General features: G+C 40.5%; 1 protein-coding gene across 1 annotated transcript in view; it reads left to right on the top strand.

Moving 5' to 3' along the window:
- adamtsl3 (ADAMTS-like 3) overlaps positions 1 to 22684 on the top strand; it is a 740135-nt gene that overhangs the window by 702648 nt on the left and 14803 nt on the right. The window contains exon 28 of the mRNA XM_059952647.1: positions 21576 to 21777. Within this exon, the coding sequence (XP_059808630.1) occupies positions 21576 to 21777 (202 nt within the window). The remainder of the gene's footprint in view (positions 1 to 21575; positions 21778 to 22684) is intronic.

Raw genomic sequence — 22684 nt, 5'->3', positions numbered from 1 at the left:
GGCTATGCTTTGAATGCTGGTTAATAGGACAAGACTGATTAATGGTTTGGCACTGAATAGATGTATCAAAAGGTATGCTGCAGTGTTCTATGACTAAACCTATGAAGATGCGTACATCAGTATGCTCTTCATTGACTGTAGGAGCGGCTACAAGATTGCTTTGAGTTGATGGACTGGGCCATGTTCAAGGACTCATCAGATGACTTAAGTTAATACACCACGGTTGTCAAGGACTTTATAAAGACATTTATGGATGAGTGTGTCCCCACAAAATCATTAGTATTCCCCAACAAGAAGTCATGGATGAACCAAGAGATCTGCAATTTGCTGAAGGCTAGGTCAGTGGCATTCAGATCTGGTGATTCAGGGAAGTGCAAAAGGTCCAGGTATAACCGCTGGAAAGCCAACTCACACGTGAAGTGGCAATACTGGCCAAAACTTGGAACACAGAATACTCAACACATGAGGTGGGGGCTGAGTGCTACCACCTCCCACAAAATAAAACCAAGTGACATACGTGACAACAAGGCTGCACTGCCATGAGTTCAATGCCTTGTATGTTCACTTTGACCGACAGAACTTGGAGGCACCTTCACAAACTCCCATAACCGCTAATGACCCTGCGATTTCAGTGTCTGAGGCTGACGTGAGAGCATCCTTCAGGAGGGTGAACCTATGGAAAGCATCCGGCCCAGATGATATACTTGGTCAAGTACTGAAGATCAGTGCTAATCAACCGGCTGGAGTGTTTAAAGTCTTACTTCAGCAGTCGGAGGTACACACCTGCTTCAAGGCAGCTTCAGTCATATCGGTGCTCAAGAAGAACATAGTTATCAGTCTCAATGGCTATCGTCCAGTAGCACTTATATCCACTGTGATGAAGTGCTTTGAGATGTTGGTTATGGAGCATATCAACTCCTGCCTGACGCGTAACTTGGATCTGCTCGAATTTGCCTCCATCACGACAGGTCAACAGCAGATGCCATTTCATTGACTTGTCACTCAGGTCTGGAACATCTGTACAGTGAAGGTGCATACATCAGGTGGCTCTTCTCTGACTAGAAGCATTCAACCATCCCTTTTCATCATCCCCTCAAAACTAATCAATAATCTCCAAGACCTGAGCCTCGATGCCTCCTGGGGCAGCTGGATCCTTGATTTCCTCACCTGCTAACCCCAGCCAGTTTGGATTGGCAACAGTATCTCCTCCACAATCACTATCAATCTGTGTGCTTAGCCTCCCATTCTACTCTCTTAATATTTACGATTGTGAAGCTAAGTATAGCTCAAATGCCATATTAAAATCGATGACAACACAATTGTTGTTGGCCAAATCAAAGATAGGAGGGAGATTGAAAATCTAGTTGAATGGTGTCACAACAACGATCTCTCACTCAACATCAGCAAAATCAAAGAGCTGATTATTGACTACAGGATGAAGAAGCTGGGAATCCATGAGCCTGTTGTCATGAGGGGATTGGAGGTGGAGAGGGTCGGTGACATTAAATTCCTTGGCATTATCACTTCAGAAGGTCTGTCCTGGGACCAACACAGCAACACCGCTAATTTTTTTAGAAGCTTGTGTGGATTTGGCATGTCATCTAACACTTCGACAAACTTTTATAGGTGCACTGTCAAAAGTTCCCTGACTGGTTGTATTATGGCTTGGTATGGAACCACCAATGCCCAAGAATCGAAACGTCTACAAGAAGTGATGGACACAGCTTGGTCCGTCATTGGAAAATCCCTCTGTGCCACTGAGCACATCTACAAAGAACACCGTCACAGGAAAGCAGCATCTGTTATCAAGGAGACCTGTCATCCAGGCACGTTCGTGCTTCTGCCACCAGGGAGGAGATACACCACCAAGTTCAGGAACAGTTGTGACCCTTCGAACAACAGGCTCCTGAACCAGCGTGGATAACTTCACTCACCTTAATACTAAACTGATTGTACAACATATGGACTCACTTCCAAGGACCCTGCACTCATGTTCTCAGTATTTATTTATTATGTTTTTTTTGTATTGGCACAATTTGGTTTCTTTTGCTGATTGGTGTTTGCAAGTCTGTTTGCATTTAGTTTTTCATTTATTTTAAGTATTTCATTTTTTTCCTGTGAATACCTGCAAGAAAATGAACCTCAGGGTAGTATATGGTGGCATATCCATACTATTATAATACATTTACTTTGAAATTTGAACTTTGGTTTCACTGTGCCTTGGTACATGTGACAATAATAAACCAATTTGCCTCCACTGCCTTTTATGGCAGCTCATTTCAGATAACTTCCATCATCTGCATGAAGAACGTATTCCTTAGATCTCATTTAAATTTCATTTAAAATCTTTGACCTCTAGTTGTGAACTCACCTGCAATGGAAAAGGGATTCCCTATCTTTCTTCCCTCCTAATTTTATACACCACTCAGCCTCCAGTGTTCCAGTGAGAATAAACCAAGCTTATTCAATCTTTATAACTACCACTGCCCCCATTCCAGGCAGCATCATGGTGAATGTCTTCTGTTTCCATATCCTTCTTGCAGTATGACAATGCTCCAAGTGTCAGTTTCATTTCTATTCTATGCAAAATTTATGGTCAGTATACCTTACTTTGATACAATTCTTCTATAGAACCATGTAGAAGAAATCATTTCAGTCTGATAACATTACAGATTGTGACATGACTACTGCACCATGTCTTTTTATATCACGGTTTTAAAAAATTGATAGGAGTTTCTTCTGCTTGGAACTGGGATGGGCGATAAAAATAATTCTCTGCTATCAATGCTGAGCACTTGATTTTAATTTCACCCATGTGTGTTTTTTCTGAATTTCTCTTGCAGCACTAATTTAGAATGCTAAATTGTTAGCATTCCTTGAACATCCCTCGGGGTTTTTGTACAATGTATGCCTTCATGCTTCCCTTGTGCAATAATCTCAACTCCAGCTGCGGTGAGATTCAGATTCTAACCCATGTTTAAGTCTTCCAAAGCAATATTCAAATGGACTGTGAGGCCATTGTGAATAACAACAGTATGGGCGTTTCTTCCCCTCCACCATCAGATTTCTGAATGGACAATGAATCCGTGGATGCTACCTCACTGTTTTTTCCTCTTTTTTTATCCTCTACTTACTTAATTTACTTCAAAAACATACGTGCACTCTGTGCGTGTATATATGTTTGTATGTGTGTGTATATATATAGTAATTTATAGCTTTATTATGTATTTGCAATGCATCGCTGCTGCAAAACAACAAATTTCACAACATATGCCGGTGATATTAACCTGATTTTGATACTGATTCTGATTTTTTTCAGGATGTAAGGAAAATCAAATTGCATTCAACATGATGTCATTGACTTTGACAAGCTATTAGTTTTACTGCTATGCAACCTGTTCATGGCATGTCTTAACTCAGAAAATATTAGTGACATTCAAACATTTAATAACATGAATGAAGATACCACATTTTACATAGCAAGGTGCAACATATGAGCATGTGAATTAGGAGCAGGCTCGAGCCCCAAGAGCTTGCTCCAACAATAGTGTGATCATAGCTTCAACTCCATATTCCCTTCTACCAATAATAATTTTTCAGTCACTTTCTTACTGTTCACTTCTATTCTAATAATATTTAACAACTCTTTATTCAATGTCCTTTGAGGAGTGTTTCAAAGAGTCCGTTATGAGAGAAAAAAATATGTATCAAAAAGGTGACCCCTTTTTTTCACACAGTGATCATATGTTCTATTTTCCCACAAGATTGAACATCCACCCTGTCAAGACTACTCAGGACTTTGTATTTCCCATTCCCGTCCCCTCCCACTCTTCTGAACTCCAGCAGATACAAGCCCAGTCTGGCTGAGAGCATAAGGTAACATTGATAATGGACAATTATTTTGATTTTAATTAGCTAATTCGAGATACAGCGTGGAACAGGTACCACCCAGCAACCAAACTATTTAGCACTAATCTAAATACAGGACCATTTACAATGACAAATTAACTAGTACATCTTTCTAGTATTACTACTACTACTACCAGTGCAAACTCCTTACAGACGGTGCCTGAATTTAAGTTGGAGTGCCTTGAGCTGTAATAGCATTGCGCTAACCACTATGCTACCGTGGCCCCTCATATAACACACTTGATTAGTTTCAAGAATCTCTATCTTTAGAGCATAAGAGTCTGGATTCTCCCTAGTAGTCGACCAACAGAACACAGCTCTTGTAGCAATCTGCTTAGAAGTCGAACGTGATATAAGCAGCAAACACTGAGACTGATAACGATGCCAGGAGCAGATCCTATGCATTCCCCAAAAATGATTTCCCACCATTTCTGAGGTGAGATCTGTTTTGGATAATAAATTATGGGTAAGAAATGGGGAATAAAATATATAGTCTGTAGAGGAGGCAACAGAAAGAGAGAAAAAGTTATACCTTAAGGGCCGTGGAGGAGTTGATGCTTAGTTTGAGAAAGGGGGTTGTGGATAATACGTACAAAATTTGCTGGCTCATTACCAAACCACAGAAGATGTCAACAGGAAAACCAAATTAAATATTCTAAAATCTGGAATCATGTAGAATTCAAATTCAGTAGAAGAAGAAATAATTCTTAAACAAAAAAATTATAATTAGACATATAAAATAAAATAAATGTTGCCCAAGTATTGATTTCTAGTAGATTTTGTTATGCCTTTAATAACTTATAAATATGGTTTTGGCAGAAAGGAAAATGTGTTGCATGAAATTGGAAAAATGTTTACTTTGGGCTGTTCAATCAATCTTGTATGTGAGTATTCTCAAATAGCAACCCTGTCAATTGAAGTAATTAACTTTATTGGCAAAGATGCCAATTATAAGTGGGGAGAGTCATCATGGGAGCCTGGGAACAGAGCAGTTGTGATGGTCTGTCTCAATGGAAATAGATTAGTTTTCAATGAATGATATTCCTGTGTTAATTGGTTCACATTTAGTAAATAGGATATTTGAATAAATAGGATTTTTGAACATGTTGGAGTCATAGAAAAATACAGCACAGGCCCTTAGGCCCATTAAGTCCACGCTGAACCATTTAAACTACCTACTCCCACCAACCCACACCTGGAACATAGCTCCCAATATGCCTGTCATCTATGTACCTATCCAATCTTCTCATAAATGTTAAAATCGAGGTTGCATGCATCACTGGTGCTGGCAGCTCATTCCACACTCACATGACCCTCAGAGTGAAGATATTTCCCCTCATATTCCCATTAAACTTTTCACCTTTCACCCTTAACCCATGACCTCTCTTTGTAATCCCACCCAAGCTCAGTGGAAAAAACCTGCTTGCATTTACCCTATCTATGCCCCTCATAATTTTGTATGCCTCTTTTAACTCTCCCCTCAATCTTCTACATTCCAAGGAATAAAGTCCTAACCTTTTTAATCTTTTCTTGTAACTCACGTCCTCCATTTAAATTTTCTCTGTACTCTTTCAACCTTTTTTTACATCTTTTCTGTAGGTCGGTGACCAAAACTGCACACAGTACTCCAAATTAGGCCTCACCAATGTCTTACACCACTTCAACATAACATCCCATTTCCTGTACTGAATACTTCGATTTATTGAGACCAATGTGCCGAAAGCTTTATTTACAGCCCTATCTATCTCTGCCGCCATTTTCAATGAATAATGGGTCTGTATTCCCAGATCCCTTTGTTCTACCACACTCCTCAGAGCCCTACCGTTCACTGTTTAAGACCTACCCTGGTTGCTCCTCCCAAAGTGCAACATCTTGCACTTTTCTGCATTAAATTCCATCTGCTATTTTTCAGCTCATTTTTCCAGCTGATCCAAATCCCACAGCCAGTCTTCCTCACTGTCCACCGCACTCCCAATCTTGGTGTCATCCACAAACTTGGTGATCCAATTAGCCACACTGTCATCAAGATCATTGATAAAGATGACAAATAACAATGGTCCCAGCACCAGTCTCTGAGGTACTCCACTTGTCACAGGCCTCCAGTCAGAGAGGTAACTTTGGCAACTCTCTGGCCTCTCCCACAAAGCCAATGTCTAATTCAATTCACTACTTCATCTTGAATGCAAAAACAACTTAATCTTTTTGACCAGCCTCTGATGTGTGACAACCTCCTTGTCAAATGCCTTGCTAAGGTCCATGTGGACAACATCTGCTGCCTTGCTTACATCAACTTTCAGTCCATAATCAGTCCATGTCTATCCAAGTACTCATATATCAGGTCCCTTGGAATACCTTCCAATAAATTTTCCATTACTGATATCAAGCTCAATCTGTAATTTCCTGATTTATTTTTAGAGCTTTTCTTAACAATATTAACTATTCTCCAATTCTCCAGTACCTCAGCTGTTACTAAGGATAATTTACATATCTTTGCTAGGACCCCTGCAATTTCTGCACTTGCCTCTCACAAGGTTCACCTTAGGAAACACCCTGAGGATTTATCCACCATAATTTCCTCAAGACAGAAAACACTCCCCCTCTGTAATCTGTACAGAGCCCATGAACTCACTGCCATTTTGCCTCACTTCTATAGATCTTGTGCCCATTTCCTGAGTAAATACCGATACAAAAAATTAATTTAAGATCTCCCCCACCTCTTTTGGCTCCATGCATAGATTAACTATTTTGATCTTCCAGAGGATCTATTTTGTCCCTTGCAATCCTTAGTAGAATCTCTTAGTATTTTTCTTTACCTTGTCGGCTAGGGCGACCTCATGTCTTCTTTCAGCCCTCCTGATTTCTTTCTTAAGTATTCTCTTGCATTTCATATGCTCCATAAGTTCCTCATTTGTTCCTACCTGCCCGTGGTATTACAGAAATGATTCTAACATGGATAAAGCAGTGGGTGATTGGTAAGAGGCAAAGAGTGGGAATAAAGGGATCATTTTCTGGTTGGCTACCAGTGACTAATGCCTTTGGGGTCCTAAGGGGTCTGTGTTGGGACTGATTTTTTAACGTTATATATCAATGATGTGGATGGTGAAATGGATGGCTTTGTTGCAAAGTTTGCAGGCGATATGAAGATAGGTGCTGGAGAAGATAGTTTTGAGTAAGTAGAGAGGCTGCAGAGGGACTTGGACAGATTAGGAGAATGGACAACAAAATGGCAGATGAAATACGGTGTAGGGTATTGTATGGTCATGCACTTTGGTAAAAGAAGTGTAAGTGTTGACTATTTTCTAAATGGAGAGAAAATACAAGAAACTGAGATGCAAAGAGACTTGTGAGTCTTTGTGAGGATTCCCTAAAGGTTAATTTGCAAGTTGAGTCTGGTGCAAAAGGAGAATGCAAGGTTAACATTCATTTCAAGAGGACTAGAATATAAAAGCAAGGATGTAATGTTGAAACTTTATAAAGCAGTGCTGAAGCCTCACTTGGAGTATTGTGAGCTGTTTTGGGTGCCTGATATTCAAAAGGATGTGCTGAAACTGGACCGGGTTCAAAGGAGATTTACAAAAATGATTCCAGGATTGAATAGCTTGTCATATGAAGAGTGTTTGATGCCTCTGGGCCTGTATTTGCTGGAATTCAGAAGAATGAGGGCTGACCTAATTGAAACCTATCAAATGTTGAAAGGCCTTGTCCTAGTGGATGTGGAAAGGATGCTTCCTATGGTGGGAGAGTCTAAGACTGGAGGACACAGCCTCAGAATAGAGAGGCATCCTTTTAGAACAGAGATGAGAAGGAATTTCTTCAGCCAGAGAATGGTGAATCTGTGTAATTCTTTGCCAAATGCAGCTGTGGAAGCCAAGTCTTTATGTATATTTAAGGCAGAGTTTGATAGATTCTTGATTTGGTCAGGGCACTAAATGATATGGGGAGAAGGCTGGGGATTGTGGCTTAGAGGAAAATTGGACCAGCCATGATGAAATGGTGGAGCAGAAGCAATGGGCCAAATGGTCTAATTCTGCTCCTATATCTTATGGTCTTCACTATCATTGAACTCTAGGTTTTCTTTTGGGTATCAATCCCTTGGACATCTGCATGTTCTGTTAGTCCTACTTTTAAAGCCAATGTGTAGAACTTAATGAATCAGACCAATGCAAGTTGGATTCTAATAGTCGCCACCCAAAACATTTCTTTTTTTTCAATTACCTTTGTCTACTATTTAAAAACGTTAGTAGTGTGGAGTCTTCCATTGCTTTGTGGAACCTTATGCTCCAACTTCCTCTGGCACTGTGTGCAGGTGTGTTAATTGTAATTGCATTTACTCATTTCTTTGCCAGTTTCCTGCTATTATATCAGTGTTCCTGGAAGTTGATTTCCAACCTCTGCCAGTAGCTGAGAGGAGGTTACATTTGGGGCTCTTTTTATGAGGTGTTCATTGATTTAAGGGCAGGCAGTCCAGAAGTTACAGACTTGTTCGTAAGTCAAAAATTACTACAAACAACGTGTCGGAGAGGATCACAGAAACAGTAGTGACTGGAGAGTGAACAGGCACAGGAAAAGCAGCTGCTAGCTGGCCTCACTGACACATTGAACTCTTGTGCCTTCTTTAAGCAGCCCCTGGGTATTGTGGCTTGAGGGGGCATGAGGAGAGAAGGCGTATGGGAATACACTAGCTGGCAAACCCATCCCCATCCACCCAGTCTCTCAAATGCTTGTCAGTATATATGGGGTGTCCATAAATCGGTTGTTTGTAACCCAGGGAGGACTTACACCAGATGTCGCTTCTTTGGCAGATAGTGAGCCTCAGGTTGGGTCAGAATCATACAGGAGTCCAGCCAGAAAAACAACCCTGAGACCACACTGGAAGAAGCAGTGTTGTCCCAATGACACAAGACCATTCCACAGGGACAGCTCACTGAGCAGTTGAATGAAGAGCAGATGAACTCTTTTGGGTCTCTGAACATTACCTGAAAATGTACAAAGGATAGATCATGACAAAATCAATTTTGTCATTAATCATGTTTGTAGAATTATGCTGAGTATAAATTAGCTATGATATGTCCATATTTTACAGCAGTGATTGCATTTCAACATGTTTTATTGGCTGTGGATGTTTTGAGGTGTCCAGAGGTTGCTATAAGTGCAAGTCCCATTTTCTTTCTATGTGCAATGCTTTTGATTTGCTGCATTTAAAGAAATGAACATGTGTGTTTAATATTTGAGGAATATTGTAAATATATTGTATGATTACACATTCTTTTTTGCTTAAATAATTCATTATCATTCATATGTAAAAGTACATGAATGGTATATGTCATCATGCCACCACGTCATATGTGCATGCCTTGGTAAAAGTGAAAACGAAACTATGTCAGTTTTCCTGGGCATCCATCTTTTTGCTTTCAATTATTCTTTGGAGTTTGAAAATATAATAGTGGCAACATGGAAGCTACTTAGCTGTTGAAGATGATCGAGTTTTTTTAAAAAAAAGTGCAGTAAGAAGCAGTCGAATAAAAACAACAGCACATCACATACTTCTTCGGGAAGAGGAGAAGACTTTCAAGTTTAAAATAAGGCAGGAAATGGACAGATTCAGGGGTTTTTAAACAGTGAGAACTGGGTGATAACAATCATAAATATTTTAAAAAGCAGAAATGTCAGGCTATAGACATGTTTTATTGCCCCAGAGATAACTGGATTTTGTATACTGAACAGAATGAGCCAAAAAAAAAAGCCAATGAGAAGCAAGTACCAATCTTGCTGCATGCATTGGATTTAAAGGCATACAGTTTATTTAGAAGCTTGATGGTTCCAGTCAAACCAGCGGAAATGAGCTTTGCTGATAACGTGAAAGTAATGCGGGAACACTGAGAACTGAAACCATCGTTGATAGCAGAACACTAGGTTTCATAAGCGAAATCAAAAGGAATCATGTGGCTGAATTGAAGAAAGGGTCTGAGCACTGTCAGTTCAGTGATGGTCTTAATGATGCACTGAGAAATCATTTAGTTTGTGGATTCTTACAAGAAAGCATTCAAAACAGCTACTAACTGAAGCATAACTAACATTGTAAAGAGCAGTTGAAATAGCTGTATCAATGGAAACAGCAGACAAAGGCGCAAATGAGTTGCAATCAGGAATGAAAATGAGTGTGACCAAAATTGCAATGTCTAAACAGAAGCCAGCCTGGCCAAACAAATTGTGATACCATTGTGGCAGAGGCTCACATGCACCGGACCAATGCAGATTTAAAGGTAAAACTTGCAGAAAATGCAACGAAGTTGGACACATACAAAGGACAGGCATAAATAAATGGACTGGATAGGGAAGAGAAAATGTTCAGATCAAGATGCAGTTTCAGAAAGAACATTAATCTGCATGCTGTTGATGAAATATCTGATAATGATAAGAATGACACAGGACTGTGTAGCCTTGAGATTTACAATGTGGAAACTAATAATAGACAAACAATATGGATTGCGCCAGTGGAAAATTCCACAAAATGAGTATGAACAGCATTTCAAAGATACTAAACTGAAGCCAGCAAATACCCAACTAAGAACGTATTCTGGAGAAAAGTTAACTCCTGTGGGAATGACATTTGTACATTTGTAACAATGAAACAGGGATAAAGAGAGATAAAGAAGCTGGGACCGGGAGAGGAGCAAGGATCAAAGTAGGGCCAACAAAGCAAGCTGAGAAAAGGAGAAGAAAGGTGTCCAGAGCTGTCAGGATCACTTCCTGCAGTCCTAGAGTCAACTCCTACAACCACCATGGGGGAAGCCTCCAGAACCTGAGATTCTTTCACAGTCATCAGTCTCACCTGCCAAGCAGAGCAGTCCTCCAAGTCTGGGGAGGTGTTATTTCACAAGAGTGGAAGGCCTTCACAGCAATTAAATCTTTAGGCCTGAATGGGACAATTTCAAATGCACTATGCACTATGTGGATAGTCGGTATAGTAGTTTTATTGTGTATATACAGTTCAATGCATTCTCTATTGAGTTGGAGTTCTTAGCTAAGCAGGGAGTGTTGTGTATTTAATATTTGAGTAATATTGTAAGTTGTTTGATTAAGCATCCTATGTTTAAATAATTAATTGTGGATTATATGTAAAAGTAAGTGAATGACATATATCATCATGCCACCACATCAAACGTGTGTGCCTTGTTAAAAGTAAACACAAAAGTAAGACTAGTTCTCCTGGGCTCCCACTTTTTTGCTTTCAATTGGTTTCATGTTCTGGAGTTACAAAACTTAACAGACCAGAAATGACAAAATCATCTGCAAGAGTATTTGGAACCATTTTACCATCAGTATTAAACCAAACAATAGATTGAATCCCACAACCCAGCAGCATGCACTTTGGCCCACCAGGTCCAGGCCTATCATCAAACACTCATTTATATTAATTGAGTTTATCACCACTTGCTTCATAGCTTTCTCTGCCTCGGCAATTCAGTTTCTTACTTTGATATATATTAAGTGTTGTGAGTTGTCTCTGCTTCTCTTACTCCTCAGGATACCTTGAATACCACTGTACATATTGAGCCAGATGTTGTTGACCTGATGTTCCCATCTAGAATTATTGCTGATGTTCTCTCCTTGCCTGTAGGTATCTGATCCTGATTCAGAGGATTAACCTTGCTTGTTGTAATATTTGAGTGATCTTTTACTGTATACATATTGACTGACTGTTTCAACAAACATTCTTGTTTGTTGAAATAGTTAATTGCAGGTTATTAATTATATTAATTGCATATGCCATCACGCTACCATGTGATAAGTGTACGCCTCGCTTAAAGTAAGCTCAAAATTACTGGCATTTCAGACTCACATGTCTTTGTTTGAATTAGTTTAATGTTTTGAAGTTACAAAACGTAACTTTGCTTGTCCAGATGATGCTGGATCTCAGCTGCAATAGGATCTCATTGTCTCCCCGAGGCACGAGGAAGCCATGCCCCTACCTACTGTTTGCCAACAGGAAAAGCTAAGCACTATTTAATATTAAAATTAATTTGTATCGTTAAAAAGATAACTCTGCCAGTGTCTAGTGGTGGACTTTGCATTCCAAATCTCTCGATGAGTCTAAGATGTCACAGAGGTCCATCTGCTTCAGTGCATAAAAGTCAGTGGTTCTGTTCAGAATTAGCTCTTGCACTTTAAGGTGATGATATTGATACAGCAAAATGTTCCAAAATGTTTCACAGAGGCAAGACAAAAGAAAGTTTAAGCAGAATTTTTTGCCTTGTCCAGATGTGTTGCCGACTATTTGAAAGACTGGGTCCATCCCTCCTTAAAACAAAATGATTATATTTATTGTTACAGAGCAGATTCTTATTCAGCTAAAGATTGGCTCCGAGTTCAGATTTTGTAAAATGTGTGCATTAGCCAAAAAGCAAAGATGTATTGATAAATGAGAACCATCAGGCAATCAAAACAACTGCAAAGCATATTTTAAAACTCAGCTCCAATATGAAAAGACCCTATTGTCAGTTCATCAAATGTCCAAGATTGTGTTCAGACTGTTGGATTAGTGGATGGACTCCAGGGATTGGTAGAAGATTGCAAAAATATGTTTCCATATAACCAACCTCCCTATCATTCGTTGAAGAATAGTATCACAGGCTGCATTTTATGGATACTGGAAAATTGGTTCTGACACCCAGAATACAAGATTAGAAACCAAATGTTTCAATGGACATCAACAACTCAATTAGACTTGCAAAAGAAAAGCTCAACATCTTGAAAACCTGGATTCCCAAACAATTACTAACCCTGAAAGCATGGGTTGTTGGCCTCTCAAAACACCCTTTGTGTTACCAGCTGCTTCCTGGCTCATCTATTTGAATTAACGCTGTCAAATGGTGGGCCAAACCGGCAGAAAGCTACAATTGTCATCTGCAGCCACACAAAAGGGTTAAAGTCAAATTCTTCTAAACTGATAGAACCTCTGCTGCTTGTAATGTTCTTGAAAAAAACTGAAGAATAAGGAGCTGTTACAAAATCTCCATCTCAGTAATTTGTGCAAATGCAATATGTGTTCTCAGTTTCATGGTCCCAAAATGGAGCTGATAGTATATTAACTGCTATCTTAGAGTTGTATGTGGAATCCATATGCTCTTTTATTCCCATGCAGTATTAGTTGAAAACAACAGATCAGAAATCTTAAAGCAAAATATTAACTGTCATTGAAAAGTTTCTAGTAAAAGGCTGCCGTCTTTTTCATAATTGAATTTTATGGTGGAGAAACAGTGGGTGTCTCAGTACCAAGCACAGCCAACCTTTAAGAGGTAGGTTGTCTTGAAATATATTGCACTGTATTGCTGCTGCAAAACAACAAAATTCACAACATATGCCAATGTTATTAAACCTGGTTCTGATTCATTGAACAATTGATGGGATTTTGCATGTATTGACTATAGTTCTGTGTACATGTGCCACCTAGTTCAGGACTCCCACATGTGGCTTTGAAATGCAGAAGCCCCAAACTTAATAGCAACAGATTTTCCAGACTGCTCATGGTATTGAGTGGTGGCATTTTTGTAGGATTATCTGTTGAACAGCCCACATCAGGTTAGACTGGGTCCAGGAATGGTGGGGGGGGGGGGGGCATGTATTTGAAAGGAGAGGAGGAAGAAGTTAAGTTTTAAATTGTTTTGGTTAGTTACATGTTTTTATTTTAGTGCAGAAAACAAACTGCTGTGGAACTCAGCATGTTGACCAGCATTTGTAAATGCAACAGTAGTTTTGAGTTGTGATCCTGCATCAGGACTGCTCAGGTTCCAATGTCTGCAGTCTTATACAGAAGTGCTTTGAGTATGAACTAAGTGTTGCTATTTTGTTGACATGACCTTTCTTTCACTATTTATGATAGTGTCAGTCATTTATTTCAACTTTTTCCTATTAGTGCTTCAGCACTGAACTAACTGCGGCTATAGCCTGCAGGTGTCGGGCTGCTGGTCTAACCTCACTCACCTCAGTGGGCTCAATTTCAGGGACTCTGCAGTTAATGTTATTAGTTTACTTTTATTGTTTGCATGATTTGTTCTTTTTTAACACATTGGGTGTTTGATGCAGCTATAAAGAAGGCAAGATAGCAGGTACATTTCATTAGGAGTTTGTGGAGATTTGGAATGTCACCTAAAACACTTGAAAATTTCTATAGCTGTACCATTGAGAGCATTCTGACTGACTGCATCCCCGTCTGGTAATGGGGGTTGAGGGGTGGTGCATAGGATTGAAGTAAGCTGCAGAGAGTTATAAAATTAGTCAGCTCCATCACGGTCTCTAGCCTCCGTAGAATCCAAGACATCTTCAAGGAGTGGTGCTTCGAAAAGGTGGCGTACATCATTAAGGCCCCCCACCATTCAGGATATGCCCTCTTCACACTGTTACCATCAGGAAGGGGGTACAGAAGCCTGAAGGCACACACTCAGCGACTCAGCAACCGCTCTGCCAACTGATTTCTGAATGCACATTGAAATCATGAATACTACCTCACTACTTTTTTTTATTTCTATTTTTGAATGACGTTTTAATTTACTGATTTGATTTACATGTATATACGCACTATAATTCAGATCATTTCTATATTATCATGTGTTGAATTGTACTGCTGCCATAAAGTTAACAAATTTCACAACATATGCCAGTGATAATAAACTTGATTCTGATGTCTTGTGTGGGTTTTTTTTTCAAATGGATTCTATTGTGTTCCTTTGTTTTGCAGCTGCCTGCAAGAAGGTGAATCCCAGGGTTGTATACTTTATACTTCGTGTACATTGAAATTCGAATTTGCCTATCTCTTTATTTCCCCAGGGATGTCAAATCCAACTTTTGTAATCAAACTACTTTTACCCAATTATGTCGACACTCAGTGACCACTTTATTAGGCCTCATTAATGCAAATATCTAATTAGCCAATCATGTTGTAATATCTTGATGCATAAAAGCATGCAGACATGATCAGAAGGTTCAGTTGTGGTTCAGATCGCAGTGATCGCAGTGACTGTGAATATGGAATGATTCTTGGTGCCAGATGGTGATTTGAGTATCTGAGGAACTGCTGATCTGGGATTTTCACTCACAACAGTCTCGAGTTTACAGAGAATGGTGGGAAAAAAAAACAAAAAGCATTCTGTGAGCAGCAGTTCTGTGGGTGAAAATGCCTTGTTAATGGGAGGAGTCAGTGGAGGAAAGCCAGACTGGTTCAGCAATAACTTAAATAACCATGCATTACAACAGTGGTGTGGAAAAAATGATCTCTGAATGCACAAACTTGTTGAAGCTTGGAGTGGATGGGCAATGGAGCAGAAGACCATGAATATACACCCAGTGCCACCTTATCAGGTTGTGGTGAACTACATATACCTGTCTGGACACGCCCCTCTGCTGACTGCTCCTGTGGCTCCTCCCACAGACCCCTGTATAAAGGCGATTGGAGGCACTGCTCCTCCCTCAGTCTCCAGGATGTTGTGTGATGGTCTCTTCCTGCTAATCGTGGTCTCTTGCAGCTAATAAAAGCCTATCATTCGCCTCCAGTCTCCGAGAGTTATTGATGGTGCATCACAGTGAAGGAGATACTTTCACATCAGGAAAATTATCTGTAACAGAGGTTTGGATTTGAGATGCCTCTGTCATGGCATAAAAGTGAAATGATAACTTGTACGTAGATCATGACTATCATATCTTCAGGATGTTTCTGACTCATAAATAAATAAATATTTGTTCTGATGTAGTGTATTGCAAAGAGCACAAACAATGTTTCAATCATCCCATTTAGTATCAGAGAATGTACGTAAACTGTGTGTGTGCACCTTTAACTCCTGGTGGAGTTGTCGGGGTGCCGTCATGACAAGCTTTTTGCACCAATCTTGTTGGTGATTGCTCATCGTTTTGGGCATCTGAAACCTGGTGGAGCCCATCCCTCTCCAGTTTTTTTGGAGCTGGCTGGATTCGAACTCAGGAGCCTTCACTCCAAAGTCCGGTGCTGAGGCCACCAGCCGGAGGATGTAAACTACAACCTGAAACTCTTAGTCTCCACAGACATCCTCGAAACAGAAGTAATACCCCAAAGAATGAATAGCAGAAAAAAAACATAAAAACCCAAAGCCCTTTTCCCCCTCCCATGCACAAGCAGCATCACCCCTCCCCCTACCCCCCCACTTATTCTGGTAGAGAGCATCAGGACTCCCAACACCCACTATGCAAGTAACAGCGAAGCCCCAAAGAGAGACTATGATCCATAGTCCATCAAACACTACTGTTCATCCCAACAGTTTAACATCCTTCAGCTCTCTCTCTCACTAACAAATGAAGTATATCAATTTTTCCACACTGAGTGAGGAGACAAACTGTCACCGTTTCGCTGTTACAGTCTGTCTGTAGCACCGCTTTGATTTCGAGTTCTCTCAACTCGAGAATCAGCTCAAACTCTCCTCACCACTGAGAGAGTGATCTCCGACTTCCAGCAGCTGCACTTGCTGGCTCCACGTTCTGGCTCCCCGGGATGCTTAAGTCCACGACGCTAGCGAGAAATTGGGTCTAAAGGGCCGCTCCCTGAAGATGCCTGCCTTTCAGGCTGCTCCAAGGGATATTGAAAATGTGGCCGATGGGCGAGCTCCATGAACATGCCACGTTGCGGAACTGCAGTTTGACTGAGTTGTAGAACACAGATTCCAACATGAGCCCTGCTACCTTAAGAAGGAAAATAGAGATTTCAGAAGACGAAGAATCCAAACTGTTCTGCTGAGTGGCTGGGAGAAGTCACACTCTGGAGCTATCAAAACAGCAAAATGGTGAGCAGAAGATTTGCTGAGAGGAGACGTTATTATATCTTTACAGGATATAGATATGGCCAACAGTGTCAGCTTCAGTGTTCCTCCCCAGCTGTCCTCAAACTTATGAGACTGTCAAGAGCCAATGGCATCAGTGGTTGATCTGGAGTCGCAGACAGGCCAAAGTGAAAAGCAGTAGATGCCCTCCCCCCCCCAAAGAACATCAGTGAACCAGAGAGGTTCTCAGAGTCAATGCACGTTTCATAGTCACTGTAACTTACATCAATTTTAATCCCAGACTTGTTCAATTATTTAAATTAAAGCTCTTTTGTTACCATGCAGGACTTGAGCTCGTGTCCCAGTGGTCTGGAATTGTGGTCTGCTAATTCAGATTCTGTTCTACTCTCCATATTAGACAGGGAGAAGTCTCACTGTCTTCAACCAAATATTTCCCAAAATCTTTCTTGCCTGGTGGGTAATAACAGCTCAGACAAAAGGCATTTCTTGCTTGAATCATTGTGCTGGACAGTTAGCCAAAATATTGTGCTAAGGTCTTTGCAGTGAGGCTTGAAGCCACACCTTCTGGCTTATGGTATCAATGAGGCATGGAAAAGCTAGCTGTGGGGGGGATGACATAGGTGCAAAATAATAAAAAGCCATTAAGAGGCACACTTTTCATAAGAAAGTGAAATGGATCTTTCTACTATAAGATTGGCACAGTTCTTTCCAATTATGGATGTGGTGTTTGTGGGAACAGGGAAATTGGCAAATTAATGTCTGAGGTATTCAGTCCAATTGATACAAAGTTATGCATTGTATGTTGTAATTACAAATCTATTGGACCAGTTTTTGATATAATTTGAGTGGCTATAATACCAAGTACATTTTTAATGAAATTAATCTCCAGTAATTTTGCTGCTATTTAAAATTGAAGTATTTCTAATGAGGGAATATTGACAATAATATTTGATGCATTTTGCTTAAAAATTTGGATGAGGATTCATCTTTGTAACAGAAATTACAATTCTTTGAGTCAGAAATTTTTTACTATTGTTTAATGGTGTTAAAACAGTGTTAATGCCAATGTTATGGCTGGATGTGAGCTTTCTTTCTAAAGCTAGCTCTTAAAGGGACAGATATTCTTCAGGACACCGTTCAAAGTCAGAGTCATAGCGCGCTGCAACATAGAAACTGGCCTTTTGGCCAGTCAAATCTGTTACTTGCCCAGTGTTCTGCCTAGTTCCATCTACCATGCACTCAGACCAAAGCCCCCATATGTCTCTCATCCTGCATTTACCACTTCCGTCGGTAACTTGTTCCATGTTTGGACCATCCCCTGAGTGCAGAAGTCCCCCTTCAGGTTCCCCTTGATAATTTCACTTTTCTCCCTAAACCTAGGGCCTCAAATTCTAGCTAAGGGGAAAAGCCTGCATGCATTCACCTTATCCATACCCCCTCGTAATTTTGTACACCTAATTTTGTATACCAGAGTTCAGGAAAATAATGTACAAGGGGAAATGAAAACCCCATTTAAATCAAATTTCTCATCCTGTGTTAACACACACAGAATTGTGTGCAAGGTTGAACAGGTATCTGTGGATGTTATGTGAATGAATTTCTGGACCAGAGTGAAGTTGCTGGGTGGCAGCAGTATGAATAGGCAACGATGGGACTTTCTGAGAGCATGTTGCTTATATGCTGCATTGTCTCTGCTCTCCTGTGCATTCCTTACAGCTTCGTATGTTGTACCGTGGAGAGCATTCTGACAGGCAGCATCACTGTCTGGTACAGAGGGGCGACTCCACAGGACCGCAAGAAGCTGCAGAAGGTTGTAAATCTAGTCAGCTTCAGCTTGGGTACTAGCCTACAAAGTACCCGGGACATCTTCAGGGAGCGGTGTCTCAGAAATGCAGCGTCCATTATTAAGGACCTCCAGCACCCAGGCATGCCCTTTTCTCACTGTTACCATCAAGTAGGAGGTACAGAAGCCTGAAGGCACACACTCAGCGATTCAGGAAGAGCTTCTTCCCCTCTGCCACCTGATTCCTAAAGGGAGATTGAATCTTTGGACACTATCTCACTTTTTTTAATATACAGTATTTCTGTTTTTGCACTTTTTTATCTATTTAATATATGTAATTGATTTACTTGTTTATCATTTTTTAAAATTTATTCATTTTTTCTCATTTTTTGCACTGAACTGCTGCTGCTAAATTAACAAATTTCACATCACATGCCAGTGATAATAAACCTGATTCTGATATGACTTCTGTATGGAATGGCAATATGGAATTTTCAGTCACTAATTCAATGGGGTGAGATTTTGACACTCTGGTCAGTGTCCCAAATACTTTTAACAGAATATGAAAACAAAAAAACTCTGGGGATGCTGAGCAGGTCAGGCAGTGTTTGTAGAATTTAGTAGCTTTCATCAAAATGTTTCAATTACTTTAATAAACACAAACATGAGATCCTACAGATGCTGGAAATTCTGAGTATCAATTACTTTTGAGAAAAAAAAATCAAAATAATTTGGTGTTGTTCAATTACTTTTAGCTTTGGATGTGTAAAAGCACAGTATGTCAAGTAGCATCGAGGGAAACGGAGTTATTGTTTCTGATTGAATTTCTTTCGGATTTCCCATACCTACAGTTGCTTAATTTTCAAAGGTTTCAAAGGTACATTTACTGTCAAAGATATGTATACAATATACACCCTGAAATGCTTTTTCTTCGCAACCATCCACGAAAACAGAGGAGTGGCCCCAAAGATTGAATGACAGTTAAATGTTAGAACCCCAAAGTACCCCCCAGCTCCCCTCCCTCCTGCATGTAAGCAGCAGTGAGCGTCAATCTCCCCCCTCCCCCCACTGGCAAAAAAAGCATCGGCACCCACCACAGAGCACTCAAGTGTAAACAAAGCGACAGCAAAGACAGGAGCTTGCAGTACTAGTTCACCCGGTATTCTACATACTACAGGCTCTCTCTCTCCCTAATAAGGGACAAAGAGGTGTCTCCATTTCACAGCGAGAGGGGAGACAGAACAAACATCTCGCTGGTTTACGATGTTAAAAGTCTGTTGCATCAATTTTTCCGAGCTTGGTACCCAAAGACCTTGGGATTGTCTTCCATCTCCCATAGATCTCCTGCCCCGGACACCGACCTCCGATTCTCCCCCCCCCCCCCCCCACCATCTCCAGAGCCACGAAATCTCAGTCCTCCAAAGATGAGCGAAGCTCTTAGGCCGAGCCTTTGGCGTGCCGAACAACGGCCATTCATGAAACCCCGAGAGCGGTTTCCGTTCCCACAAAGAATCGTAGACAGCATGTAACTCCAGGTCAGGGTCTTCAAAAAGAACCTTGAAAGGGAAAAATAGAGATATTAAAGATGGAAATAGAACTGTTTCTGAAGATGCAAGCAAAGGAGTTGCTGCTTGGCGCCATTAATCCTGCTAAGCTCCTCCTCTAACATTTTCTCATTCTCAGCTTGCTATTTTATGCACTGGGTTCCCAAATACCATTTATAAACTGTTATATTGCTGACAGGCTGAATAAGTTAATTGGCAAAGTACACTTATCAAAGTCAGTATGCAGTATACAACACTGAAATTACAACCCTCAAACATCTCTCTCCCTACCCAGGGAGATTTATATAAGACACAAAGGCATGTTTCAGTACAATTCAGCTCAGAGTTAATGATCTGCCCCAATTAAAAAATCGTCCAAAAAGTAGTAAAGAAGAGCACCTAGAACTGGAACACATCATAAAAACTGAATTAGGGTCCAAATCTACACTCCATGTCAATTAAAACTTGCTCCGGCCCCACAGGCTGACAGCATTGAGAGAGAGAGATCACTTGAACCCAAAACCAATGCTTAGTCAAACTTCAACTTCATTTCCCCTCATTGGTGCATTACTTCTATTGACATCTGAGCATGCTGGCAGAGAGGTGTTGGATAGCAAGGGCATCAAAGAGAGAGTGGTTACGTATTCCCAAATGTTGTATGTTTTGTAACAGTTGGTTATCTTCTCCAAACAATCCAGGTTTGATTGAGGTCCATGGCATCTGTTTTCATCACAGGTGAATCACGGTTTATCAAAGTGACATTGACTCTGTATGTAAGTTCCAAGAACTGCCTTTTATTAGACTTTCTGTGCATTTCTTTTCCACATCAAAGAAGGTAAGGTGCTGAACATGAGTTGTATTTTTATAATCAGCAATCTATAGGTGTACCATGGGGAGCATTCTAATGGGCAGCATCAATGTCTGGTATGGGGTGGGGGGCTGCTGCACAGGACGGAAGGAAGCTTCAGAGGGTTATTAATTTAGTCAGCTCCATCTTGGGTACTAGCCTACAAAGTACCCAGGACATCTTCAGGGAGCGGTGTCTCAGAAAGGCAGCATCCATTATTGAGGTACAGAAGCCTGAAGGCACACACTCAGCGATTCAGGAACAGCTTCTTCCCCTCTGCCATCCGATTTCTAAATGGACATTGAATCTTTGGACACTATCTCACTTTTTAAAATATACAATATTTCTGTTTTTGCAGGATTTTTTATCTATTCAATATACAAATGCTGTAATTGATCTTTCTTATTTATTATTATTTTTATGTTTTTCTATATTATGTATTGCATTGAACTGCTGCTGCTTAGTTAACAAATTTCACGTCACATGTTGGTGATAATAAACCTGATTCTGATTCCGATTCAAGGGAATTCAAGCTGGTACCAAATGGCTAGCAGTCTCACTCATTTTGGTTTTTGTCTCAGGTTTCGTCTTGGTAAACTTAGTATTAGCTTCTATTGATTTCAGATTCACTAATCGTTTTGATGTGGTCAACTTTACTAAATGAACTTCTGCAATTTCTGTGCCTCCAGGTGGGTCACGGCCATAGCGTCGGAGTGTTCGGTCTCATGTGGCAGAGGAGTTCGGCAGCTCAGAGTGAGATGTGAGCAGATGACAGCCAATGGAACCTTGAAAATTTTACCTTCAGCACTTTGCGCAGAAGAACAACCTCCAAATGAGGAGGCGTGTTTATTACAGCCATGTGCAATGTGGGAGAGTGCACCTTGGGGAGAGGTATACCAAAAATTATCTGATACTGCAACAGTATGAATGAAAGCATTGGAACTTAACCTAGGGTACAGTACTATGTAAAAGTCTTAGGCACATATACATTTACAGCCTAAGACTTTTGTATAGTACTGTAATAATTTTATGTATTGCTCTGTACTGCTGCTGCTGCAAAAAAATCATGACTTCTGAGTGATGATAAACCTGAGTCTGATATGGGTCTCGATTGTGGACTGAGAGTGGGAAGAGGGCAGGGAGAAGGGAATCATAGTTGGGAAAGGGGGAAGGAAGAGGGGAGGGAGTGGGAAGCAAATCAATTGTTTGGGATCAAGTGATCTTGCCTGGTGTCTCATGGTGTATCTGTACTCATGCCACCACCACCCCAACCATGATCCTGGCACTTCTTCTGTGCCACAGCCATACCGTGGTACTACATCTTTGCCAATCCCAACATCCTTTGCTCCCACCTGATTTACAAACCCGCTCTTTGCTCCACGTTGACCCAGTACTATGCAAAGATTTTAGTCACCTGAGCTAGATATACAGGTATGTGCCTAAGACTTTTGCGCAGTACTGTATATTTTTTGATATTTCTAAGCAAAATTGATTTAATTGTGAAAATAAAACAGACAAAAATAATGTTACGCAAGTTATAGCAAAGTAAAAGAAAACTCACCAGAATGTAAGTCCAAAGGAGTTTCCCACCTTACATTTAGTTGCATAATTAAGTTGGCAACTTGGGTTCAAATGCAATTTCAGAATTGTAGATTTCTATCATTTAGCATGTGACAAATTACCAGTAATTCAGTTTTTGGGGTAGATTTTTGTCTCTTCCATTTGGGCAATGTACAACTGAACATTACCTGAAGGAGTCTGCATGCCTGTAACAGAAACTATCTGATGGACTTACCGT

This window comes from Hypanus sabinus, chromosome 28, assembly GCF_030144855.1.
Source record: "Hypanus sabinus isolate sHypSab1 chromosome 28, sHypSab1.hap1, whole genome shotgun sequence".
Lineage (NCBI taxonomy): Eukaryota > Metazoa > Chordata > Chondrichthyes > Myliobatiformes > Dasyatidae > Hypanus > Hypanus sabinus.
This window is presented reverse-complemented; position numbering and strand designations above follow the sequence as displayed.